The sequence below is a fragment of the Lissotriton vulgaris genome, chromosome 5 (genome assembly GCF_964263255.1).
Source record: "Lissotriton vulgaris chromosome 5, aLisVul1.2, whole genome shotgun sequence".
NCBI classification, from domain to species: Eukaryota; Metazoa; Chordata; class Amphibia; order Caudata; family Salamandridae; genus Lissotriton; species Lissotriton vulgaris.
This window is the reverse complement of record NC_141693.1, coordinates 1,057,234,052-1,057,252,348: the sequence shown is the minus strand read 5'-3', so window position 1 is coordinate 1,057,252,348 and position 18,297 is coordinate 1,057,234,052. Positions and strand designations below refer to the sequence as shown.

The 18,297-nt window shown below is 48.5% G+C and overlaps 1 protein-coding gene across 2 annotated transcripts in view; it reads left to right on the top strand.

Annotated features, from left to right (window-relative positions):
- The window catches only part of NT5C2 (5'-nucleotidase, cytosolic II), a 395,416-nt gene that overhangs the window by 87,986 nt on the left and 289,133 nt on the right, over nt 1-18,297 (top strand). For both annotated transcript variants that reach the window (XM_086922715.1, XM_086922713.1), the window contains exon 2: nt 10,615-10,736. In XM_086922715.1, the coding sequence (XP_086778841.1) occupies nt 10,636-10,736 (101 nt within the window). In that variant the 5' untranslated portion in view covers nt 10,615-10,635. The remainder of the gene's footprint in view (nt 1-10,614; nt 10,737-18,297) is intronic.

Sequence of the window (18,297 nt, the reverse complement as noted above, 5' to 3'; positions counted from 1 at the left end):
TGCTGACAATGGTGTTTAAAAAATAAAAAAAGAATGACTCTTCACTCCCCCAAGTCTTCTGTGTTACCCTCCCAGTGTGGCATCTGCCACCTACAATATTCTTTTCCTCTGGCAGGGTGGCTGCATGCAAGGGGAGAGTCACACGCATTAGTGCTCTACGCAGGTTGGCTAGTGGTAGTGCGCATCACGTCAGCAGGGCATTCGCTCTCTGTCAGGCTTGTATCCGCATAGCTCCACTAGGGACAGACCTTAGGTAGGGTTGCCAGCCTGTGCATCTTTGTGCCCTCTGAAAGTGAAACTTTAACTCTGGCTCGGCAGCAAGTACAAGCCGAGCGTAGAGTGCTGCATTCAGAGCCAGGAGGCCATAAAGCAATAAATATATCAGGGAGGCAGCACTTTTTTTTGGCGACATCCGGGCATGAAATTTCAGGCATTCTGCACCTTAGCCAATTTTGTGATAATAAAAATAGGGGGAGGGTCTGTATATGGTTTTCACTAAGCTGGCAGCTTTAAGCGGCTCTGCAGGTCCCTTCATGGTATGTTTACGACCATGGTCCAATTAGCTGGTTGCCTGACTGGGTTGTCCAGTCAGAGATGTTTTGTTTGAAATTTATGGCCTAATCAGGTGTAGGCTGGAGGAAAAGATGTTCAAGATATCTCTTGGTATATCCTTTGTAAATATCATGCCATAGCTGATTGACATTGTGACATGCCAGGAATTGGTCATAATATTTAGCTTGTCCGGACCTGCAGTGGTGGACTAAATTAAAGTCCTGTGCTGGCCAGCAGCATGTGGCAGATCTCTTCAGACATTGCATGCCTGCTCAGTGTTAGAAATGGGATCCCTGGCTGGCCAGGGCTTGCGCCAAAGTCAGTCAGAGACCACCACTCCCAAGTCAGGGCAAGGGAGTTACACGCCAAGATAACCCCTACTCACCCTCTAGGTAGCGTGGCGCGAGCAGCAATGCTAAACTTGGAGGCGATATGAGTTAAGTATTTGCGCACGCACCCCAGCAACAACACCCAAGGCCCACCACAAAGGAAACTCCACACAAGGTTATATATAAAAATAGCCTTTGTATTACAATAAACACATTAGATAAAACACACACTTTACAATGTGCCAGAGGCACGGGCAGAATTTACAGGGGATATTTACAAGACGGGGCCACCTGGACCACTGTCAGGAATCAGCACTTTTAGAAGTAACACTTTTTAGAAATAGCACTTAGAATGTAAAATCACTGTAGTACACAACCAGTAACTACTGGTAACCAGGTGAGCACCACCTATGCAACCCTCTCTATCTTAGGAGATTACACTAGGGAACCTGGGCCTCGCTAGTACCACCTGTACTAGCAAGAAGGAAAGAAACACATGATGCATCACAATACATTCAGCGGTGTAAAAGGACAAAGCACATGACGCATAGCAACACATTCAGAGGTGCAAGGAACAGCAAACACAATGGCGCAAAATCCACATTAGCCACCACCTGTGGCAGTCCCTGTGTCCCAATGTCAGGGGCCTAAACGTGGCAGCTGCCCACGAAGTGCTGGGCAACTGTGAAGTGAGGAGGATGTGGCCACACGCTGGAGCCTCGCAGGCTCTGGCCAAAAGAATTTCCCCTAGAGCCTCTCTGGGCTCTTAAACAACAAAGGATGCCCCCAGAGCCTCTCTGGACTCTCTAAGGGCAAAGTTGCAGCCTCACTGGGCTGTCGGGGTCCCTCACGGGGGACCCGGGAACACTGGGGCGCCTTGAGCCTCTCTGGCTCGTAGATCAGTGACTGCCTCCTTCGAATGCCCCTGAGCCTTCTCTGGGCTCGCAGAATCACGGTGGCGCTGTGAGCCCCTCTGGGCTCCTAAACAAAGCAAATGCCCCCAGAGGTTTTAGAGCCCTCAGGCTCGCACAGAAGGCTGCTCGACTCCGTTGGAGTCCCACACGGGGGACTCAAAAAGGCCTGAACGCCAGGAGAAGAAAGCCAGCACACTGGGGGGGGGCGAGCACCGGCACTGTGCCCCGGCGTCCCCCTCTCTCCTACCAATGACCACGGGGCTTCGGCCTCACACCCCCTCCTCCCGGCTCAGCTCCACTCACCGGTCTTGGGCGGAGGGGTGTCCTGGATTGCACGCTGGGGAGCGGAGAATGTTCCTGCCGCTCCCGGCTTCTGCTCCGGCCTCGTCCTGCTTCCGGGGTGCGCGCGGGAAAGCCCTTCAGGCTCAACCAATCCCTGCGCGGCCCACGGATGACGTCACTAAACTCCTCGAGGCCGGGGACGAATCCCAGCGCGGCCTGAGGAGGCGGGCTTAATACTCGGAAGCCGAGCTCGGGGAGACAATCCAGCAGGGCAACGCCGGGTGGGCACCGGCAAAAGTGCGGTAATGAGCGGGGTGGCACTCGCGCCACTCGGGTCAAGGATATTGCGGGAGAATGCCGGGTAGGCACCGGCCTGGCAACAAAAGCGCTCTCAAGCGCACAAAGTAAAATAAAGCGCTCCCAGGCGCTAGGCAGATGAATACAGCGCTCCCCAGCGCTATAATCAAAAATAAAGCGCTTCCAAGCGCTAGAGGGCATAAAGCGCGCTCCTAGCGCTACGAGCAGAATAAAGTGCTCCCAGGGGCAAGGACAGGGCCCCAGCAAACAAGTCCTTGGGCAGGCAGGGGGGCAAGGCTGGGCCCAGAGCCAGCACACTGGATCTCCAGGCAGGGAGACACCCCAAGTGGCGGTCCTCTGGCCCAGCAAAAGCAGCAGCAGCCCCCTCAGGATCCTGGAAGAGAACAACTTCAGTGGGGACACAGCCCCATTTTTATACACCTAAATCCTTTGTTTGGAGGTGCAGGGTGGGGGAGAAACCAGTCGCAGCTGGTTTGGGAGTACCTTTGATGGCCCAACCACCCCTTCCTTTCACTGGCAGGGCTAGAGTCATCAGTCACACCACAGGGGGGGCGGAGCCAGCATTGTGTGGGGAAAACCCAGCCCATCCAGGACACAGGTACACTCCTTCCACACATCACTCATGCTAATCTCCCACTCACCACCGGGGCAGACCCATCCAGACTCCTGGAGCCAGGCTCACCAGCCAGCTCCAGCCAATCACACGCCAGGCATATTTTACACTAATATGCCAACTCCTGGAAATGGCATTTCTACATATGACACACTCATGCAACACACACCATTGCGAAGCATTCACTCTCACGAGTTCGCACATATCAGATTCGAACCTGTACACCCCACGCATCAGGAACTACCAGGGACACATACATTCCCCATGCATTCCTATGGGAGGGCAGGCCTATTTCATCACATGCAGTCAGAGTGCGCACGCACTTTCCACTGGGACACAGTGAAAGTGCGCAGAACCCAAAAATCACCATCACCAGGTCACCATTACAAGCAAAAAGTCTAGGGGTGAACCTGCCATAAGGGCCAAGTCCAACACTCAGTTATTAATTTGTTGTTTATTGCTGTAGGCTAGTACATTACTGGGCTGTAAACATGACCCATGGCAGTTTTGTCTTGTGCCACGGTAAAAGAGTCAAGCTGTATCAGGGAATTTTTGTCCCGTTTGTATGAACTACAGTCAGCCGCCTGACTGCTGAGTGTTATGGTACGGCCTCCTCCCACGGCGACCCCCTTCTCACTTGGACCAACATCAACAACGACAACACCATCAAAATCATGAGCACCATCCACTCCGGCTCCCCATCAGACCCATGCCCCCACCACATCCTCAACAAAGCCAGTGCCACCATCGCACCCCACCTCCGCAAAGCCATCAACATCTCCTTTGAGACCGCAATCTTTCCGGAGAGCTGGAAGCATGCCGAGATCAACGCCCTGCTCAAAAAGCCCAAAGCAGACCCCAAGGACCTCAAGAATTTCCGGCCCTTCTTCCTGCTCCCGTTCCCGGCAAAGGTCCTCGTGAAAACTGTCAACAAACAGCTAACCCGATTCCTAGAGGAGAACAGCATCCTGGACGCGTCCCAGTCTGGGTTCCGCAGCAACTCCAGCACCGAAATGGCTCTCATCGCCGCCACCGATGACATCAGGGCCCTACTGTACAACGGCGAGACGGAGGTCCTCATCCTCCTGGACCTGTCAGCCGCCTTCAACTCTGTCTGCCACCGCATCCTATGCACCCGCCTCCACGACGCAGGAATCCGAGGCAAAACACTGGACTGGACCACCTCCTTCTTCTCCAGCATAACAGAGCGTCTGCCTCCCAGCCTTCCGATCCGAAGCCACCAAGATCATCTTCGGCGAACCCCAAGGATCCTCCCTCAGCCCAAGGCTGTTCAACATCTACATGGCCCCACTTGCCCACATCGCCAGACTGCATGACCTCAAAACATCTCCTACGCAGACGACACACAACTGATCCTCTCACTCACAAAGGACCCTCTCACCGCCAAAACCAACCTCCACGTAGGTATGAAATCCGTTGCCGAATGGATGAAGAACTCGAGTTCAGCCTGAAGATGAACTCAGACAAGATGGAGGTCCTCATCCTCTGCTCCACGCCTTCGGCCTGGGATGACTCCTGGTGGCCGACCGCCCTAGGAGCAGCCCGACCTTGCACGTAACCTGGGATTCATCCTCGACTCTACACTCTCCATGACCAAGCAAGTCAACGCCTTCTCATCCTCCTGTTTCAACACCCTCCACATGCCCTGAAAGATCTACAAGTGGATCCCCACCGACACCAGAAGAACGGTCACCCAGGCCCTCATCAGCAGCAGACTTGACTACGGAAAAACCCTTTACGCGGAAGCCCCGGCCAAACTGCTGAAACGACTGCAACGCATTCAGAACGGCTCCGCCTGCCTGATATTCGACATCTCCCTCCACAGCCACAACACACACCACCTGAGACCTGCACTGCCTTCCCGTCAACAAGCGGATCACCTTCAAGTTCCTCACCCACACACACAAAGCTCTCCACAACAACGGACCAGTATACCTAAACAAACGGATCAGCTTCTACACCACAAACTGCCAGCTCCGTTCCGCCGACCTCGCCCTTGCCACCATTACCCGCATCAGGAGAGCAACCATCGGCGGCAGATCATTCTCCCACCTCGCCGCCAAGTCCTGGAACATCCTCCCCATTCTCCTACAGCAAACCGAAGACCTACTAACCTTCAGGAGGCTAATCAGGACCTGGCTGCTCGAGCAGCACTCCCCACCCCAGCGCCATTAGACCATCACGGGTAAGTAGCGCGCTTTTCAAATGTCTTAATTGATCGATTGATTGATGGTATTAGTATAAGTGTGGCCCATGAGGGTTATATACTGTGTTGTACTGTAATTGTATTTATATAGGAGTTACTACATTGACACGGCTCAAAAGCGCTTTACTCCAGGTTGTATGCTTTTCCTGAACCCAAGGTTAGCGTGATCTCTTTGGTATTGTTAGTTATTGAGATTCATCTTGTGTCCTTAAGGAAACAATTCCATGCATTTACACCAGTTTTAATGTGGTAGATTAAATTAATGAGTTAGGTGTGATCCTTAGTATGAGAGGCAGTATGGGAATTCATGTAAATAGTTAGCAGTATGAATAGATTCGCGAAAAGATTAGTTATTGTTTATTAGGATAAATACCGCCGCTCACTCATCATGATGCAGGTGCCGGCCCCCGTGACCAGGGGTTGGGTCAGGAGAGGTTGACTGAAACACACAGACACATAACTTAGGACAGCCACATCCGCTCCCTGCCGCACGTGGTATCATTTCAAAAGTCAAAACACTGACACAGTACTCAGCAGTATAATTAAAATCAATGGCTGAGCGTCGCCCGCTATTATTAATGAGACTGAGAGTGATACGGCATAACAATGTTTTTACTTTATTAGGACAATTATATCGCCGCTCTCATTGAGGCACTTACTTGATAAAGGTACTGCAGCCCGGTGGGCTGGGTTGGGGTTCCTCCTGCTTGTGGTAACATCATATGCAGGCGGTTCTGGGTCTGAGCAGTCAGTGATACCCCACCACAGCGGTGCACTGTCTTGTAACCCGGCAGCTGTGAGCTAGCCTGCACTCTGCTATAGCCTGTTGATCTGTACCAGGGGCCGGCAAGTGCTAATCAGGACTCACTGGCCTGCCTCATGAATCAGTCGCTCATGGTGCGGCTGGTGGGCCTGGGGGTCAAGTCGCACGGCTGGGTCGCGATCCAGTTTGGGAGGGAGGGGTGAGGGGGGAGCAAAGCAGACCGACACCGTGAATGTGTGGAAAAGGCCGCTTTATTGGAACAGGTGCGCATCACATATTAAAAACGCCTTCGCAAAAGCCTTCCAAAACTAAACCTCACTAAATACGTAACATCCATGACCCCCGCCCCCTCCCCTAAATTTTTGTGACCCCGCCCCCACCCATACAATACAACATTATCAACATTACAAAACATTACATCATCATATCAACCATTAAAACGTATCAAAGCAAGCCCTCCGTTAACCCCATGCCTGCCCCATAACATCTGTCAGTCCCCTAAAACGTATAACCTAACCAAAAATGACCATCCTATCCTATTCTTGTCTAGAACACCAATTGCCCATCAATCAACAAAAATCTGCCCAAACTGCCCAAAAACCAAATAGACCCCGCACGGCACCTGCTCCAAGCGACAATTACAAACAGAACGAAAACCCCTGCTCCCCTGTTCCCAAAAAAAAAATGCAAACCCAGAATATAAGGATAAAAACTAATCTACTAAAAAGGGGGAATAACGGGAAAAAAGGAAGAGACCCGACAAAAAGGAAGAAAAAATTAAGGGAGGGAGGGAGGGCAAAACATTTCTAGCTAAGCTCCCAGCCACCAGGTCACCAAACCTAAAATGGTGGCTGGGAGCAGGAGCCCAAAGCATTTATGCTTGGGCTCCTTTTGGGCTACTACCAAAAGTAAGCCCAAAACCTAAAAAACCCTGTCCGACTACATTGACCCCCCCCCCCCCAACACTACCCCTCCCAAAACGCCCGGGAGGGGGGACCTCCCTACGGTAGGCTGCCCCCCCCCAAGTCCCCCTTGGGAGGGAGGGGTGAGGGGGGAACGACGCCATGAATGTGTGGAAAAGGCTGCTTTATTGGAACAGGTGCGCATCACATATTAAAAACGCTTTGGCAAAAGCCTTCCAAAACTAAACCTCACTAAATATTTAACATCCCTGACCCCGCCCCCTCCCCTATATTTTTGTGACCCCGCCCCCACCCATACAATACAACATTATCAACATTACGAAACATTACATCATCATATCAACCATTAAAACGTATCAAAGCAAGCCCTCCGTTAACCAACTCCCATGCCTGCCCCGTAACATCTGTCAGTCCCCCAAAACGTATAACCTAACCAAAAATGACCATCCTATCCTATTCCTGTCGATAATACCAATTGCCGATCAATCAATAAAAATCTGCCCAAACTGCCCAAAAACCAAACAGAAAGGCGGGGGAGTATAACTGCCCCCCCAGTAGGGAAAAAATTCTCAAAAACTTTAATTAGAAACCTTCAAACATCTAAACAAAACCTCTCTAACTTCCAACAAATACAGATCCATACCAATCCTGGAAAGGTGGACTCCATCATCACGAAAAAACTCAACCGACTCAAAACGAATATCTCTGTGAGACACTCTACCAAAACCTAGTTGGCGACAGAATCTGGAAATCTCTGAATTCTTCTTCTTCCTGGCCCTATTGATGGCTCTAGGGTTCATCGCCCCTCTCCAATTTTGTCGAGGAACCAACTCTGTCCATAAGACATTGCAACCGGACCACTTCTCCTTAATTAAAGATAAATCTTTCTTCATGGCTCGCAGCAATACCACTCCTTTAACTCCACAAAGGTCATTCTCGCCTAAATGAATCAATAAAATATCCGGGCAAACACCCCTCACCATCGCCTTATTTAAGCACGGAATGAGTTCCCTCCACAGCATACCCCCTTTCCCTTCCACACAATATCAAACATTTGGTCATTAAATCCCAACATTTTTCAAAGTAACTCCGTGCCGCTTGAACCTGTGCCCATTTGATGAAGGAATGCCCCACTATCCAAACCGTCAACACTTTGTGGAGGGGCCCAGCAACAGAACCTGAAAAGAGAAAAATAAGATGGTACTCAAGGCAAAGAGGATGACGCAAGCGCCTCCTCCACGTTGACCCTCACATATCGCTGAAAGCAATCCGATGACCAGCGCCCCAACTGCATGATTTGTCCCGGAGACCACCTTCTATTATGCGCTTCAGTCGCTGCACCAATCCTAAACGAGTGCGTTCCATATTGCTCCCCATCCAACCCAATGTGCCGCAAAGCCTTACGCAACACCATGCGCAGTTGATATGCAGTAACAGGCGCCCCATTGATATGCTGAAAAACGAGCTCACTGTCCAACCCCCCTGACAAGCTCCTCCAGCGGCGAGCCAAACGCAAAGGACAAGTCACCTTAGGAATCCTCGCTATCAACCAAACACCCCTACCCTTCATCCTCTGATCCGTCTTAGAACTAGACAGCCAAACATTCACACCTTCCTCACCGTGAAAAACGTCCTGCCAAACCAGGCCCTTTTTGGATTTGGAATCCAAAAGCTCTGAGACTCTAAAATCCCCAAAAACATAAACGCCATCAAAGCAGAGAACAAACAAGCTTCAAAATCATCTTTGCAAATTAGAGGTAAAACTTCCAACAAACGGGCCAAAGTCTGCCATGATAAAGGAGCCCGGGACAACTGCAAAACATCCCTTTCTCTAGCCCAACCTTCCAACATTCTCCTCCCAATCTCGCCCGCCGAGGGGGAATAACCCCAAAACAATTTTCCCATGAAAGCAATACCTGCTAACTTACCTGCAATTGTCACTCTAGAAAGGCCTCTCCCTATAAGGTCCAAAATGAACTGTACCACATCTTCAGATCGACGCCAATCTTCATCTCGTCTACAAGCCCCAGATGCCAAAAATTCTTTCCATGCCAGAGAATATGCTGCACGCGTAGATGAAGACAAGGAACCTACCACCAGTTGTAAAACCCTGCGTTGCCTACATACCAAAGATGTTCCGGCATTGGGGTCGGTGTCCTGTCCGCCTCCTTGGCCAGTCCACGGAATCTCCCCCACTGCGAACGAGACAAAGCGTCAGCAATGTCATTGTCCACACCAGGCATGTGCAACGCACGAAATGCAATGTCATACTTAAGGCAGCCTAGCACAAAAACCCTCATCAGCTTCAACACCTGTTCATCTCTGGCTGACTGCCTATTGACGATTTCAACCACAGCCATATTGTCTACTCTGAAAAGAACCTTCTTGTGTGCCAATTCCTCCCCCCAAAGGGTCAAAGCCACCAACAAGGGAAACAGCTCAAGAAAGGTGATGATTCTCCCCCATCCCTCCATTCCTGTGGCCACCGTTCTGCACACCACCTGCCTTTCCAGTAGAGACCAAAACCATCACTGCCTGCTGCATCTGAAAACATCTGCACATCCTACTGCACATCCTCCTCCCTGACCTGTGGCACACCATTAAATGATTCCAGAAAAAAGGTCCACATCCGCAAATCCTCTTGAACTCCGGCTGACAAGCGCACACGATGGTGAGGCAAATGCTGTCCAGCCAAAGCTCTTCCCAATCTCCTACAAAAAGTCCTCCCTGCTCTAACCACCCAACAGGCAAACTAAAGATGGCCCAGCAAGATCTGAATGTCCTTCACCTTTTGTTTTGACAGCATAGTGGCCCGCAAATCCAACATTTTCAATTTCTTGTCATCAGGCAAGCGAGCCCGCTTTGCCACTGAATCAATCTCCACACCCAAAAAGGATAAAACTGTAGCAGGGCCCATTGTTTTCTCAGGAGCCAAAGGCACCCCTAGGTCTTCCATAAGCTCATGAAAAGTGTCCAGAGCAACCGGTAACTAATACAGGGCTTTCAAGGCAGGGGAGATGTGGTCTCGCGGTTTGATATGCAAGAGTAGTCTGGCAGCCGAGTTCTGAATCCGTTGTAGTCTTTTCATGGTCGTTAAAGGTGAGCGTGGTAGAGGCTATTGGCGTAATCGAGTTTGGACAGAACAAGGGAGATGGTAGCTTGGACCTTGTGTGGAAATCCCAAATGAGGGAAAATTTGTCGCAGCGTTTTTATAGTAGCAAAACTTGATCTTGCTAGTTTATCCACTTGGGCATTCATCGACAGCTTGGAGTCCATGGTCATTCTGAGGTTTCTTACTTCCTTCGATACTGTAGGCAGTGATCTCAGTTGCTTTTGATGTTTTGCTAGTATTCAGCTGTTCCTAACCAGACAACCCAAGTTTAAAATAGAATGCCAATCTCTTCCTATGGTTTTGTCTGTATTCACCAGGAACAGCCAGCCTGCTTGTGTGTTTTCAGGAACATGTTCTGTTTATCTTAAGCTCAACTTTACTTTTTATTTGCTGGCAATATACTTTGGCGACCCTTGTCAAAAAGGTATCGTGTAAATAATAATTGGCTGTTTTTACTTTTGGATCTTCAGATTACTGTTTAATTTCATGACGTAGCCCACGTGTAACTAAAGCACACACACATGAACATGATCTTGAGAATTTATTTTCCGTTGATGTGACCATGTATTTTTTTCCTACAGATATAATTCACTCTTTTGAAAATGACAACCTCGTGGAGCGACCGACTTCAGAACCATGCGGACCTCCCTGCCAACATGGATAGACTTGCGTTAAAAAAATACAGACGTGAAGCTTACCACAGGTAAAATATTTTCAAATATCTTGATGATGTGTGTTAACATCTTGTCATTGTTGGTTTCAGCCGCTGTAATTAGATAGGCTCGACAGAAAAGGTACAAAAGGCAGTTAAAATCAAGTGTTTTCGATTGGGTTTCCACCGATCCTATATCTGCAAGTTCAGGCGTTATTTTGGAACGAAACCAGACCAGGTGTACAGCTTCCCATCAATACACAGTACGGCTTCCCGTCAATACAGTTGAGTAAAATGACCCTTTGTCCTTCTACTCCCTGTTATCTTGCAGCACATTATCACATTTTCCTGATCCTATTCCAGGAGCCTGGGATCTACTCCTGTATACCTTTTATTCAAGGGATTACATTTTGTTCCTCGTGCCACGGTCTGGCTCTTTCACGTCCCGGTACTTTGTCTCCAGGCCAAGGCATTTACTATTTGCAAGTACCTGTTAAGGCAACAGGACTCTGTTTAATTTGCTAACTCATGCAGCGTTAGCATCTTAGAGTGCGACACAGAGGAGAGAACCAGCAGAAGCAGACAGTGAGGGCTGATTAGTGAAGTAGTCCCTCCTGCAACTCGATGCGGTCCTTTGGGTGGAGGTGGAAGGAAACACCTAAATAGCCAATAGCATTAGGTGAGAAATAAATGCTCCTTTGGGCTGAGCCAGCTTGTGATTGGCGAATTCTGGTGATCGGGCAGATAGAAGAGTGGCCTGTTCAGCTCGCTCAGCAGATACTGCGGTGCAGCAGTTTCAAGCAGGTGGCCTAAACCTCCCGCGCCACCTGACTTCAGGCTGATGGCCTTGTGCGGACCCTGTTAGACACTCGTACAGAGGAGTTACTAAGTACCAGTGAGGCAGCAGCGGTGAGTTGCTCTGGACTGGCAGAGTCGTTGAGAGGCCCTCCAACTTTTTCCCCCAGTCGGCACACTGGATCGCAGAGCCCAAACATCAGTGGCGACAGTACTAGGGGTACGATGTGGGAAAGCGAGACCCTTGTATATTGCATTAATAGAGGAGCGAGATGAGGAGGGCTCACACTGAATAGTAAACCATATATTCCTACTAGGTAAATTCTGGCAACTCCAAGGTGCCATATTTTTCCCTCTCCTGTCCTCCTTTGCTGTTCTTTATCAGTGCCACACTGAATGCACTTCTTTCCACCTCTATTTCTCTCCATTGCCAGTGTTGGGGAAGGATAAAGCCAGTGCTTAATTTGTAACAAAATGAATGCAAGGACCCTTATCAGGAGTCCACTGCAGCTTGCACCACTTATATCCCATTCGAGCGCTGCCAATGACAGTACCAATCCAATCACTAACTATCACACTCCTACTAGTATGACAATTCAGACTATTCCAGGTCCCCAAAGCTATAAGAATGGCTTCGACAGTATGTATTAGTCATTTTGTATGCATATTGGATTAATAAACAACTGTATTTCTGCTCACATCTAAATTAGTCAAACCGTGCCACCATGTTATAAGCACCAGTGTTGACAATTAAGTGCTGATGCTGAGCACCGGAAACCACTGCTCAAATTAAGCACTGGGTAAAGCCCTAGGTTCCAGGCAGGGCAGGAGTAGGTGGACCTGCATTGGAACAGCTGCAAGAGCAAAACATGAGGGGCTAGCCCCAAGTAGTGACAAGATCTCTTTCCCCCAAAAATATATATTTCATAGAGCAGAAGACGCTGCAGCAGGTTTTGAAAAAACAAAAGACGGTGTGGAGAAGTGATCCCACCAAATTGAGGTCCAGCAAGAAGGATGATTTAAAACCAACAGCAAGGGATGATCCCTCTCATGCCCGAAACTCAGGGAATCCCCATACAAAGGTGTTTGAGGCCCAATTGCTTTCAGGGTCCTCCTGACAGCAATTGGGCATGAGTACCATTCCAGGCAAAATCAGAATAATATCTCTGAACCACTGGCTTTATTATGTTATTGAGCGGCTGTACAAGTCACTAACTCAAAAGAAAGTATATATCTATTGTTCAGAGGTGACCGATACCTCACATTACGAAGTATGCATTGGGGGGTGAGGTTGGGTTGGATATTTGTATGTTTGCAGCACAGGCAGCGTTTGAATGAAATGGCTGAGGCTAAAGTAAGTAGAAGTTACCACTAACTTATTTTATGCAGATTTGTAGAGCCCGCCTTGTCCATGGAGGGTATCCGGGTGCTGAGCAGTTCTGAGTATAGCCACACCTAAGGCCTAGTGGGACTACTTGAAATACCAGGTCTTCAGCTTCTTGTGGATTTCAAGAAGCGAGAAGGAGGCTCCTATGTGTAGTGGCAGGTCGTTCCACGCTTTAGTAGCAATACAGGAGAATGCTCAATTACGGGATCTGTTTTCTTTACATATGTGTGAGATTTGTGCAAGTAGGAGTCTGGGCGGGCGGAGAAACCTGGAAGGTTTACAAATCTTCAATCATGTGAAATCACAGCGAAGTTAAAATTATCTAAAGGAAGGTCAATGGCCTTGATCATAAAAGTTAAGAGGTACAACCTTGCAGTATGCTAAGAAACAAGCTCCAAGCCTACTCCTTCTACAGGAAACCTAGTTATTGGGTACCCAATGCAACTGCTTGGGCCACATTGGCTTCTCCCGGATGTGTCATTCGGACTTCATGAGGGATTCCCTGGGGGTGGCCATCCTGATACATAGAACGTTTCTTTTGACTGTGACAAAAGTCCAACATGATTGCCTGGGTTGCTATATAAGAGTTTTTGGTACTCTGGACCTAGTACTTTGTACGTGCGTATGTGTTGGAACTGGCACTTTCTGGTTGGCTGAGGCGATGCCCTAGCCAGGCAGAACCTACCACTCCCATCCGGGATGGGTGATTATGCTTAGTATGTAACCTGTGCTCATCCTTGGGTAGCTTGGCACTGAGCAGTCAGGCTTATCACAGAGGCAATGTGTAAGGCATTGGCACAGCACTCAGACACACAATCAATACACTGCGCGTCACAAAAGAGACTTCATATCTGGTGTATGTAAATAAAGTTTGTATTCAACACACACATTAATTAACACATGAACATCATGTATTTCTGGACATAAATCACACTTGGAAATATAACAGTACTAGCCCCAACCGTGTTAAAATGACATCAGTAGTATGCACACTTGGGAAAGATCCTACTTTACCCCCCAGCACCCTTATACGGTCCATAACATTGTCAAAACTAGGTCCACCCTTGCAATTATATAATTTAATACCACACAGTTATCTGGTGCACCCCAGATCACAACAATTTCAAAAATATGTACATACAAGTAATTGCAACACTTTTAAGCAGCACCGTCAGCCAAGGCCACATGGGTAAAACCAATGTCAAACATAGTATTCTTTTGGCAAGGAATCAATGTGTAAAGCAACACCGTCCGGTGGTGTAAGAAATCATTGGCAGTCCGCAGGCAGTCATTCCAACGCTCACACTTACTCAGCACCTATACGCTTCTAATAGATATCAGGCAGGTCTGTATGGAACGCACTCGCACACATACGCACACAGCACCATAATGTGGTGCAAATGATATCCGGCAGGTCAATGTATAGCAGATTGCAGACCCATGGACCAAGACTCCCTCCACCCTCCAACTCACCCTGACTGCCTACACAAACGGGTTGGGTATAACCAGTCTTCCACCTGACACTAGACGATCGCTGCCAAAGTCACACTTGTTGTGGGTCCCTGGGAAAAAGGTGGGGGGTAGGTATCAGGAAAAATCAAGAGGCATTCGTCAAATGGCGGTTTGGCATCCACTCAGGAAGTTCACCAACAGGATGCGGAGCAGAAACGACCGAGGGCGATAGTCCATCACTCAAAAGAGTTCCACAGTGTGCCTTCCGTGTCCAGCCCAGTTCTGCGAAGGGTTGCGCAGTCTGTTGATCTACTTCCGATCGCTTTTGGAAGCGTTCCTTTAGCCCAGTCAATCACTCTCCCTACACAATCCCGCTCTGGGCAATACTACCTGGCACCACAATGTCGGCAGGGGTCACGTGAGTAGTGGGCAATTGCTCCGCTGCACTGAGGGCCCGCAAGAAACAATTGAGGAATGGAGAATGAAGCAGGGTAGCCTCTCGAATGTAAAAGGCACCCAGTCAGGCTCTCGTCGATAACGGTAGCACCCTGGCAATCCGGGTGCAACGCCTGGTGCATGGGGATACAAGTCGCACCTGACAATTCCGGTCTCGCACAATGCAGAGTCGCAAACTCAGTACCTCCCTGGAAATTAGGCACAACGTCTGGGGCCATATTACAGATGACTGTGCCAGCGCTAATTGTTTCTGTGCGCCAGAATATGCGCCCAACGGCATTACAGAGGATCAATCTGTAATGTACTGTGATGTTGGTGCAGACTTTGAACTCTATGATTATGTGCGTTTGCGTCTGTGCGCATATTCCATTACCGCACAGACCCAAGCGCACATAAACACAGACATACTCAGGGGCACAGTGATAGTTAGCGCTGGCACAGTCATCTGTAATATGGCCCCTGGTGCGGTTTCTCCGAGTTTCACCAGACGATTTCAGTCACACATAACGAAGAGTTGCAAATTCCGTACCTCCCTGGAAATGAGGCACAAGGTTATGTTATGTTATCAGGAGTTTTATTGAGCGCTCAGCTACTCAGGCAGGGTGTCCTGGCGCTAACAGACCTAACACAGCATAACCCCAGCGGCGAAGGAGGAATTAGAGACAGAACAGCCACGTTTTAAGCTTTTAAGATCCGGTGCGCCTTGATACGGGTTGCACCAGAAAATACCGGTCACACATAAAGAAGAGTTTTCAAGTCCATACTTCGCTGGAAATAAAACACAACGTCTTGTGGTCACACACAGTTGCAAATTTAGCAATGCCACACGAGTTAGAATGAGGCACTACTACTGATACGCCCTCACCGCTGAGGGCCGCAACCTGTGAATTGGACACTGCACGCAATGAGCATGCAGGGGGCGTGTTGCACGAGAAAGATGCAGCACGATCGATGAAGTGGGTCTTTACATTGTGAAAGTGCTCAGAGCCATAAGGCCACATACAGAGATTCAGCTGGATGGTGTCCCCTGGGAAGAGCCGACCTCCTAGGTAGGGGAAACAGTAATGGGATTCTTTACTACCTAGGCATGAAACACCCATGTGTACCTGCCCTGACTTTCGCCTATCTCATGCTCAATCCCTCAGGGCTTACCTCTAGTGGTAGTGGAAGGCCCACTCAGGGTTGGCTAGTGAGTGAAAAAATGCCAACCTGCACACAAGCACAACTGCGCATCTACAGGCCTGTTATGGGGTGCCTGATACATGTTTAACATGATATTCTGGTGGGTGGCACAATCAGTGCTGCGTCCCACTGCTAGCCAGTGCAGTACCTGCCCTGGGTATGTGGTATACCTTTTTACAGGGCATCCACAGATACAACACCTAAACCAATAAAGGAAGCACCATTTCCTAGCATGTGTAGGAAGGGTGCCCACGATGTCACACTACATTACAGGGGGAGAGTGCCCGGTCCTAAGGCCACGAAAAGTCATCAAAACTAGGAGGAAAACGCAAAACGTTTTGGGGGAAATCACCCTAAGAAGGGTCATGTCAAACTGTATATTCCCCGATCTTAGTAGAGAGCACCTTGCAAGCGCTGTCCGATCTGGTCCTAGATCTCCCTATGGGGAAATTAGTCATGGGCAAGGATTGTAATCCATAAACAGTAACCTATGGTCTGACACTAGAGGAATGGGATCCAGCCAGCACCATATGATTCTTCCACAATGGGCTACCATGCTGGGGTTAAGTGATGGGTGGATGCTGCACCCCTAAAACAGGCCTTCACTTATTATTTAGGAACACATCAGTTACACACCTGGTTGGATTTCTGTTTCTTTCCTGTGTTATCCCTGGAAGGGGTTCTCAGTTCACAAATACTACCCAGATGCCTTTCTGAGTAATCCCTAGTGGAGGGTACTTTTAGCCCACCTCTGCCTTCATATGGCCAGGTCTAAACTGGGGTGGCATGGTGAGCAAAAGAATGATGGATTTAACCCAGATCTCTTGACTGGGGGTGAATGGTTTGATTTGTTCTGCATTCCGTCCATCAATTGCCTCTTTTGCTTTCACACGAGGTGAACTAGGACAATGGCAACTAAATTCCTGGTGGTTACTAGATGAACAATTTTCCAATCAGCTACAGGAATTGATCATGGAATATCTTGATTTAAAATCATCTGGTCTCCTCGCATTCTACTTTATGGCAGGCCCTGAAGGTGACAAATGGGGGTAATGTAATTGCATACACAGTAGGGTGCAGCAGGATTAGGTATGGGGAGATTAACAGCTTTGAACCATTGACTGTGATCTGAATGACTAATACTGTCGGAGCGCTCATAAAAAACTTCTGAGACAGCTAGATTTGACACGATCATGCCTTAGAGAGAAGTTACTTTAGGCAGCTAAATGTAGGCTGACCACATCGCAACATCGACGTTATGAGGAAGGAGATAAGATGGGTAAGTTAATATATTGGCTTACAAATAAAGTAGAATTTAAGATAATTGCAGAGATTAGAGTTTCAGTTAAGGGTCTGGGCACTAGGGCAGCCAATATAGCAGACACACCTGTTGTTTATTATGGGTCATTATAACGGACAGTTCCAAACCCAGAGGCAGAAAGCTAAAACCCAATAATACAAGACTTGCCTGTAGCTAAGCTCTGACTGGCCAATAGGGAAAAGCTTAGACTGCCTGATATCTGATTGTGAGCTACTGAGGGTTATACCTCTCATGCAATGGGTGAAGACTCCAGGCCCAAATGGGTTCCCGGTAGAGTTTTTAAAAAAAATGCCAGTAAGCTAGTGGGGCCATTGGTAGCCATGTTTGAGAACGTCTTAAAGACTAACACATGGCCTTATGATTTGCAGTGGGCCACATTCGTAGCAAGCCCCAAACCTGGGAAGCTCATCACAGGAAGTACTTCATATAGGTCTATATCTTTAATAAACACTGAAGCGAAAATTATAGCCAAGCTCCTAATAATTAGCTTGTCTAATATAATTTAATCACATATTGTGTGGGGTGAAATGTGTTTTTTTACCTAACAGAGGGATCTGATGCTGCAATAGGAGACTACATTCTGCCCTATCCAATTTGGTTAAAATAGAGGAGCCTACAACACTTGTCCTAGAGGACTTATAAAACGCGTTTGATTTTCTTGTTGCTGTTCCTCCACCAGGTTCTTGAAAAATGTAATTTCTGCCCCAGATTCATAGCGTATGTGGAGTTATTGTATTCTGCTCCCTGCCACGCTCCTTCCCATAAGAGAGAGGGATGGCGAGTGCCCCTACTCCTTTATGCCTTAATAATGGAACTCATAGCAAAGTGGATTAGGAGAGATGCACAAGTTTAAGACATCTCCTGGGGAGGAGAAATGGAAGACTGTAATGTAGAGCTGTTGACAGTTAATTCGTTTATTTCGGTTGATTAAAACTTGGCCTAGGCAAAGCACTACACTACGCTCGCGTAGTTTGCGCAACTTCGCACTACGCGAACTGCACGTAGCACAGTGCGAACAT